Here is a 9,521-nt window from a genome sequence, read left to right as displayed (position 1 = left end):
GAATGGAAAAGGGGGAAGGGGGAAGATACTGGTCTCATGCTAATAAGGCTAAATGTTTCTTTTCTTTTTTTTTTAAATCAATCAGGAGATTTCTGTCCCTAATAATATCTCTGAAAACAGAAGACCTGTTGTTAACATATAATACCAAAATGGCAGACTGTCAGCCTACTCCTAAATCTGTTATTTCCTTCTTCTTGAGTGTATGTCTGCCCACTTCCCTTGCAACTGTCTCCTAGTTTTGAACCATGGAATGTAAGCAGGAACAATGTGTGCAATTTCTGGGTCATTTAAAACTTATTACCAAGGCCAGGTGCAGTGGCTCACACCTGTAATCCCAGCACTTTGGAAGGCTGAGGCAAGAGGATCGCTCAATCCCAGAAGTTTAAGACCAGCCTGGGCAACATAGCGAGACCTTGTCAACACAAAAAAGTTTTTTAAAAATTAGCTGGGCATGGTGGCACATGCCTGTAGTCCCAATTACTTGGGAGGCTGAGGTAGGAAGATCACTTGAGCCCAAGAGATTGAGGCTGCAGTGAGCTGTGTTCTCCACTGCACTCCAGCCTGAGTGACGGAGTAAGATCCTGTCTCAAAATATATATATATTGCCAGATGCTTATTCCATACTTAGCTTCCCATACCATCTCCTTGCACTACATCCTGGATGTGGATGTTACATGCAGCAACAACCATGCAGGTAAAGACAACAATCTAAGGAATGGTGAGTTAATAAGGAAGAAATCTGGATCCCTGGCTGACCTTGTAGAACAGAGCTGCCCAGCTAACCTAAAGCAGCAGCCATCCTTAAAGGTAAGAAAGAAACAGTCTATCTTACTGAAGCCATTGGGAGCTCTTAAACTTCAGCTTAACCTTTAACTCATACAATAAGTAATTAATCAAACATATTCACTTTTAGGCTTGGGAGTTCACATATCCACTCAATTTTTTTTTTTTTTAGTTTCTCATTTCTAAAGGAAACAGATACACTTACTCCACTGCTTTCTTGTAGATTTCAATGGCCTTGTCCAAGTCTCCCTCCAGCAAGTGGATCTTCCCCAGCATTATATAAGTCAGATCATGCCTATTGAGATTCAGGGCATTGTGCAACTGGTCTTGTGCCTGACAAGTTTGACAAAGTAAAGAAACCAAATCACTACCACTGAATGAACTCTACCTTTATATGGCTAATGTAAAGATAGTTTCTGCTGTATTGACATAGGAACATCACATTTCAGAAAACAGCCCACACTACCCAAAGACCAAAACATACCGAAACTGTCCTTATTGAAAAGACAGCTGGCAACATGGGATATCTGCTTCTGGAGCCACTTGGAAGAATTTATACAAGATGATTAACCTTTCTGAATGTTTTCTGCCTGATATTCACACCTATGACTCATACTTCATAAGTCAAAAGGGCCATCATAGTACAGTGTAGAGTACTACACTAAACTAAATCCCAGCTGTAACACTGACCAAGTGCACAACCTTCCCTATGGTGGGCCCCGATTTCCCCACTAATGTGATGATAAAGAATAAATAGATTGTTCTCATTTATTTACCCAACTGCTTGCTATTCTAGATACTAGATATATTTGAGTTAATAAAACCAACTCCTTGCTCTGGAGGAGCTTACCTTCTCCTAGTAAACAAAAGGGCTTTGTTTAGTCATTCACTGATTCAACAAGTATTTATATAAATGCCAGGTGCTGTATTTGCCTAGCCTGTTAGCTGTACAGTAAAATCTAAATATATTTCTTCTCAGCACAGATCCAACCAAAGACTAATCCTTCTTCTCCCCTGACTCAGAATAATCCTGTGAATAGAAATGTGCCTGTTTGAAATCATCTCTGAAGAGAAAAATCTCCTAACCAAGTATATAAAACTATAGATCCATCTACAAAACCTAAGGGGCCCACTAAATGTATTTTATGTACATATATTGTTATCTCAGGAGAAAAGTTACAAATGCTAATGTGCATTTTTTTTTCACACCAGTGTGGGATACAGGTTACACCAGTCTGCAAATTAACACAAACTAAACATTGTCAAATGGGTACTAACCAATTCAGATTCTCAGTCCTGGTGGCATTGAAGAAAGGAGAATAAAACTTCACAATCACTAACTGTGAGCTCCATGAAGGAAACTACCCAAAGCTCTCATCACTAAGTTTTAGAGCTTTCAATAATTTTGTCTACTCCTAAATTATGATATATACTTTTTCTTACCTGAGTATCAAATTTGAGGTAAGCTCAAATTGTCTTCTCTGATATAGGAGCCTATAGCTTAATCACAGTGAAATATAAATTCTCATCATGGAAAATAACTAAAAAAAACCCTGAAAACTCAGAAATCAGATCCACTTAAAATTTAAAATTTATTTGCAATGACCCTAAAAACTAAGTTGCTGTCAGGGCATGGAGATAGCTCACATGGTCATGATTACACCTTTAAGACTTAAGGGTCCATTTTTTGGTATTTATGTTTTATTAAGCATCTGTTTCTAAACTGAGAAATTTAACTGGAGGTAGAGAAAAAGAAGAAAGGAGAAAAACTGTCTTTCCCTCATATTTCTAGAACTTTCCATATTCTTATTAAAAGCAGAAAACAACAGATGAATAATGACAAGTGAGAATTAAAACAGAAAAAAATGTATAAAGGTACTTTCAATTTTCAGTTCCAAAAACCTCTGCAAGCACTAGGGATAACAGAAAATGAGCAAGGTAACAACTTCTGCAACAACAAGTGCACCCTCAGTGAAATTCATCACCACTTCTGTAAATTACCTTGTTGAACTGCTTCAGGTAAATGTAGCAAACTCCTAGGTTATGGCTGATCTCCTAGGCACATAAAAAAAAGGAAAACAACTCAGGTGCAATTCCACAGTAAGTATTAGAGTGAAACAACAGACATTTAGAGATTGTTATTGCTCGACAAGGTTTAAACTTTAAACCATGCATTACAGTCAGCTTTTTATTAGAGTTCATACTCAAATATATTTAATTGTCAAAAATGAGTTCCTCAATATAAAAAAATACAGATTATAAGAAATAAAAGCAGAATAAACAGGTGATCTTCCTGGATCTATGGGGCACCCTGGGGCACATACCGAGGCCATCCCCATACCTTTTTTCTCTAAGAGTTGCCCATCACCCATACCCTTTGCTCCTTCTCAGAAGAGACTACCCACAGCCCCTGCTGAGAGGGCTGCTAGCCACACATTTCCGCCCTTAAGGCAGCACAGGTGGATAGTGATACCTGACTCAATTGAAGTCCTTTCCCCTAGGAATCTGGAATTGGAAGAGAGCTAGTTAATTACAAGTACTAAATTTACCAGGTGATGTGGACTTGAGGATTGAGCGCCACCTGGAGTCTGCTATAATGGAATACATGTAATTGGAGCGATCTGCAGAAGTCTAGTGCTGACATGGAAAAACTATGGTCCATGGGCCAAATGCATTCCTTGCGTTTCTTATAAGTACAGATTCATTGGAACACAGTCACAACTATTGCTTTTGTATGGCTCTTTTGCATTAGAACTGCAGAGTTAAGTTGTTGCAACAGAGTCTGTATGAAGCTATACAAATTAAAATATTTATTAACTGGCCCTTTACAAAAAGTTTGCCAACCTTTGATCTGCAGAAAGAGAAGATGAAGCAGAAAAAGCAGAGTAGCCACCTTGGTTGCTGAAGCATTCCAGTTCTGCTTCACTAAAAGACCAACCTACATCTCTTGATACTGTTTTATGGACTCTCAAATTCCTTTATAATAAATCTCCCTTTATTTAAGGTAGCTTTGGAGAAGGAGAAAGCAAGGGTAAGGAAAATGCTCTTGGGAAACACAGTAAGAACTACCCTATGAGTAGTGGAGATGTGCCCCTGTCTGAGGAAACATGGACCCCAGGCTCAGAGATAACAACTGATTTAATGTTTTCCAAGTCTCCTAAAACAGTAACAGCAACAAAACAGCAACCATTGGTTCAGCACCTACTAACATCAGGCTTTATGCCAGACGTTTTCATACATGTTACTTTAATTTTCAGCAAATCTGCAACATAGTTATAATTTTTCCAATTTTACAGATAAGGAAATTGAAGCTCAGAGAGGTTGAGTAGATTACCTAACAACACAGAGAGTACCAACAGTGGGATTTTTTTTCTTGTTTAGTTCTATATACTAGGGAGAATTTCAATCATATATAAGTGCAGACAGAATCACATACTCATCATCCTGTCCCAACAACCACCCAATCCACACTCCATCTACTCCCACAACTTTTCTAAGCAAATAACAGATAGCCCAACGTTTTATCCACAAATGTTTCCGTATGTATTTCTAAAAGATAAGGCCTTTTTATAAACCCACCCACATCGTCACACTCAAAAAAAATTACTGACTGCTTGATATTAGATATTCAATTAGGTTAAAATTTCAAATTATCTCACAAATGCCTCACATATAAAAAAATTTTTTTATTCAATCACAAATCATGTCCATATTATAGAACACTGGGCTTTGAACTCAGACCTGCCTTCAAAATTTGTATACTTCCATCTTTGTCATGCTATAAGAATGCATACATGGAGAGAGACAAGGCAGAAATAAAGCCTTTCTTGTCCTTTAAATGTCCTGCTCTGCAGTAGGAATTGTCAAGGCAAGTAAGTAAATAAATAGATGTCCTGAAGGCTAACCTCTGACCTTTTAAAATCTTTGACATAGATAGTTGAGAAGGCAGCAATATATCTTTAACAAACTAACTGCAAAAGAAATTTGGAAAGGACAACAGAACAAATCAGAGTCAAATCCTATCTTTCAGGAGGTAAGGGAATCCAGCAGACATCCTGCAAAGGCAGTTGATACACTGGAAAGATCACAATCTTAAGACGAGGAATCTTACATCATCCTAGATACAGGTCTGAATCCTAGTTCTGGCTTAGCAACTACCTCACTGTAGCAACTTCCTACCCTTCAGCAAGACATTCCATCTTCCAAATCCTTAGCTTCCTCACTTGTCAATGGGGGAAATTCTCCCTACTTAACAGAGCTGTTCCAAAAGTCAAATAAGATAATGGCAGAAAGAATTACTGTTCCCCTGTTGCAGCAAGACTGTGGAATACCCTGATGAGTCCAAGAAAGTAGGGCTACAAGATTTTTTTTGTTTTGTTTTGTTTTTTGAGACAGGGTCTTGCTCTGCTTCCCATGCTGAAGTGCAGTGATATAATCACAGTTCACTGCATCACTGTAACCTCAATCTCCCGGGCTAATGTGATCCTACTACCTCAGCCTCTAGAATTGCCAGGACTACAGGTGCACATGACCACTCATTTTTATTTTATTTTATTATTATTTTTTTTCTAGAGACTGGGTCTTTATGTTGCCCAGACTGGTCTCAGACTCCTGGGCTCAAGTGATCCTACCCGCTCAGCATCCCAAAGTGCTGTTATTACAGGTATGAGCCACTATGTTCCAACTACTAAAGGTTTTCTACAGGTACTTATGAAATATGTAGGATAGAGAAGGGCTGTTAATAAAAATAAAATTAAAAATCATTAAAATATTCTAAAAAGAAAAGAAAAATGCCATGATGGGGAAAATTTTAAACAAAAATTTAAAAGTGTCAAAAAAAAAAAAAAATAAGAGGCAGTGGCTCACACCTGTAATCCCAGCACTTTGGGAGGCTGAGGTGGGCAGATCATGATGTCAGGAGTTCAAGACCAGCCTGACCAACATGGTGAAACCCCATTTCTATTAAAAATACAAAAATTAGCTGGGCATGGTGGCAGGTGCCTATAAATCCCAGCTACTCAGGAGGCTGAGGGAAGAGAATCACTTGAACCCGGGAGACAGTGGTTGCAATGAGCCAAGATTAAGCCACTGCACTCCAGTCTGGGTGACAGAATGAGACTCTGTCTCAAAAAAAAAAAAAAGATAGCTAAACAAAAAGCAGCAGAAACCTCGGCAGAGGTAAATGCCCCTGTCTGACAGCTTTGGAGAGAGCAGTGGATCTCCAAGCACAGAGGTTGAGATCTGAGAACGGACAGACTGCCTGCTTAAGTGGGTCACTGACCACTGAGTAGCCTCACTGGGAGACACCCCCCACTAGGTGCAGACTGACACGTCACACCTCACAAGGCGGGGGTACACCCCGTGACGAAACTTCCAGAGCAAGAATCAGACAGCAACACTCGCTGTTCAGCAATATTCTATCTTCTGCAGCCTCCGTTGCTGATACCCAGGCAAACAGGGTCTGGAGTGGACCTCAAGTAATCTCCAACAGACCTACAGCTGAGGGTCCTGACTGTCGGAAGGAAAACTAACAAACAGAAAGGACACCCACACCAAAACCCCATCAGTACGTCACCATCATCAAAGACCAAAGGCAGATAAAACCACATAGATGGGGAAAAAGCAGTGCAGAAAAGTTGGAAATTCAAAAAATCAGAGCGCATCTGCCCCTCCAAAGGAACGCAGCTCATCGCCAGCAACGGAACAAAGATGGATGGAGAAAGACTTTGACGTGTTGAGAGAAGAAGGCTTCAGTCGATGAAACTTCTCAGAGCTAAAGGAGGAACTACATACCCAGCGCAAAGAAACTAAAAACCTTGAAAAAAGATTTGACGAATGGTTAACTAGAACAACCAATGCAGAGAAGCCCTTAAAATAACTGACAGAGATGAAAACCATAACACGAGAACTACTTGACAAACGCACAAACTTCACTAATCGACTCGATCAACTGGAAGAAAGAGTATCAGCAATTGAAGATCAAATGAATGAAACGAAGCGAGAAGAGAGGTGTAGAGAAAAAAGAGTAAAAAGAAATGAACAAAGCCTCCAAGAAATATGGGATTATGTGCAAAGACCAAATCTATGTCTAATTGGTGTGCCTGAAAGTGACAGGGAAAATGGAACCAACTTGGAAAACACTTTGCAGGATATCACCCAGGAGAACTTCCCCAACCTAGTAAGGCAGGCCAACATTCAAAATCAGGAAATACAGAGAACACCACAAAGATACTCCTCCAGAAGAGCAACTCCAAGCCACATAATTGTCAGATTCACCAAAGTTGAAATGAAGGAAAAAATGTTAAGGGCAGCCAGAGAGGTCAGGTTACACACAAAGGGAAGCCCATCAGACTAACAGCAGACCTCTTGGCAGAAACTCTACAAGCCAGAAGAGAGCGGGGGGCCAATATTCAACATTCTTAAAGAAAAGAATTTTAAACCCAGAATTTCATATCCAGCCAAACTAAGTTTAATAAGTGAAGGAGAAATAAAATCCTTCACAGACAAGCAAATGCTCAGAGATTTTGTCACCACCAGGCCTGCCCTACAAGAGATCCTGAGGGAAGCACTAAACATGGAAAGGAAGAGGTACCACCCGTTGCAAAAGCATGTCAAAATGCAAAGTCCATCAATGCTAGGAAGAAACTGCATCAACTAGCCAGCAAAATAAACAGCTAATATCATAATGACAACATCAAGTTCACACATAACAATATTAACCTTAAACGTAAATGGACTAGATGGTCCAATTAAAAGACACAGACTAGCAAATTGAATAAAGAGTCAAGACCCATCCATTTGCTGTATTCAGGAGACCCATCTCACATGCAGAGACACACATACGCTCAAAATAAAGGGATGGAGGAAGATCTACCAAGCAAATGGAAAACAAAAAAAAGCAGGGGTGGCAATACTACTCTCTGATAAAAGACTTTAAACCATCAAAGATCAAAAGAGACAAAGAAGGCCATTACATAATGGTAAAGGGATCAATTCATCAGGAAGAGCTAACTATCCTAAATATATATGCACCCAATACAGGAGCACCCAGATTCATAAAGCAAGTCCTTAGAGACTTACAAAGAGACTTAGACTCCCATACAATAATAATGGGAGACTTTAACACCCCACTGTCAACATTAGACAGATCAACGAGACAGAAAGTTAACAAGGATATCCAGGAATTGAACTCAACTCTGCACCAAGCAGACCTAATAGACATCTACAGAACTCTCCACCCCAAATCAACAGAATATACATTCCTCTCAGCACCACGTCGCACTTATTCCAAAACTGATCACATAGTTGGAAGTAAAGTACTCCTCAGCAAATGTAAAAGAACAGAAATAATAACAAACTGTCGCTCAGACGACAGTGCAATCAAACTAGAACTCAGTCAAAATCGCTCAACTACATGGAAACCGAACAACCTGCTCCTGAATGACTACTGGGTATATAACGAAATGAAGGCAGAAATCAAGATGTTCTTTGAAACCAATGAGAACAAAGATACAACATACCAGAATCTCTGGGACACATTTAAAGCAGTGTGTAGAGGCAAACTTATAGCACTAAATGCCTACAAGAGAAAGCAGGAAAGATCTAAAATTGAAGCCCTACCATTACAATTAAAAGAACTAGAGAAGCAAGAGCAAACACATTCAAAAACTAGCAGAAGGCAAGAAATAACTAAGATCAGAGCAGAACTGAAGGAGATAGAGACACAAAAAACCCTCCAAAAATCAATGAATCCAGGAGCTGGTTTTTTGAAAAGATCAACAAAATTGATAGACTGCTAGCAAGACTAATAAAGAAGAAAAGAGAGAAGAATCAAATAGACGTAATAAATAATGATAAAGGGGATATCACAGAATACAACCCCACAGAATACAAACTACCCCACAGAATAACAATACAATCAACCCCACAGAAATACAAACTACCATCACAGAATACTATAAACACCTCTACGCAAATAAACTAGAAAACCTAGAAGAAATGGATACTTTCCTGGACACTTACACTCTCCCAAGACTAAACCAGGAAGAAGCTGAATCCCTGAATAGACCAATAGCAGGCTCTGAAATTGAGGCAATAATTAATAGCCTACCAACCAAAAAAAGTTCAGGACCAGATGGATTCACAGCCGAATTCTACCAGAGGTACAAGGAGGAGCTGGTACCATTCCTTCTGAAACTATTCCAATCAATAGAAAAAGAGGGAATCCTCCCTAACTCATTTTATGAGGCCAACATCATCCTGATACCAAAGCCTGACAGAGATACAACAAAAAAAGAGAATATTAGACCAATATCTCTGATGAACATCAATGCAAAAATCCTCAATAAAATACTGGCAAACTGAATCCAGCAGCACATCAAAAACCTTATCCACCACGATCAAGTGGGCTTCATCCCTGGGATGCAAGGCTGGTTCAACATATGCAAATCAATAAATGTAATCCAGCATATAAACAGAACCAAAGACAAAAACCACATGATTATCTCAACAGATGCAGAAAAGGCCTTTGAAAAAATTCAACAGCCCTTCATGCTAAAAACTCTCAATAAATTCGGTATTGATGGAACATATCTCAAAATAATAAGAGCTATTTATGACAAACCCACAGCCAATATCATACTGAATGGGCAAAAACTGGAAGCATTCCCTTTGAAATCTGGCACAAGACAGGGATGCCCTCTCTCACCACTCCTATTCAACATAGTGTTGGAAGTTCT

At 39.3% G+C, this 9,521-nt stretch overlaps 1 protein-coding gene across 2 annotated transcripts in view; it reads right to left on the bottom strand.

The window, feature by feature from the left end:
- BBS4 (Bardet-Biedl syndrome 4) overlaps positions 1 to 2,835 on the bottom strand; it is a 14,930-nt gene extending 12,095 nt beyond the window's left edge. For both annotated transcript variants that reach the window (XM_023193103.2, XM_023193104.1), the window contains exons 1-2: positions 2,785 to 2,835; positions 989 to 1,116 (exon numbers count right to left, since the gene is read on the bottom strand). In XM_023193103.2, coding sequence (XP_023048871.1) covers positions 989 to 1,059 — 71 coding nt within the window. In that variant the 5' untranslated portion in view covers positions 1,060 to 1,116; positions 2,785 to 2,835. The remainder of the gene's footprint in view (positions 1 to 988; positions 1,117 to 2,784) is intronic.
- Between the last annotated feature and the right edge of the window lie 6,686 nt (positions 2,836 to 9,521).

This window comes from Piliocolobus tephrosceles, chromosome 6 (assembly GCF_002776525.5).
Source record: "Piliocolobus tephrosceles isolate RC106 chromosome 6, ASM277652v3, whole genome shotgun sequence".
NCBI lineage: Eukaryota > Metazoa > Chordata > Mammalia > Primates > Cercopithecidae > Piliocolobus > Piliocolobus tephrosceles.
The sequence above is the reverse complement of the archived record's forward strand: the minus strand, read 5'-3'. Positions and strand labels throughout refer to the sequence as shown.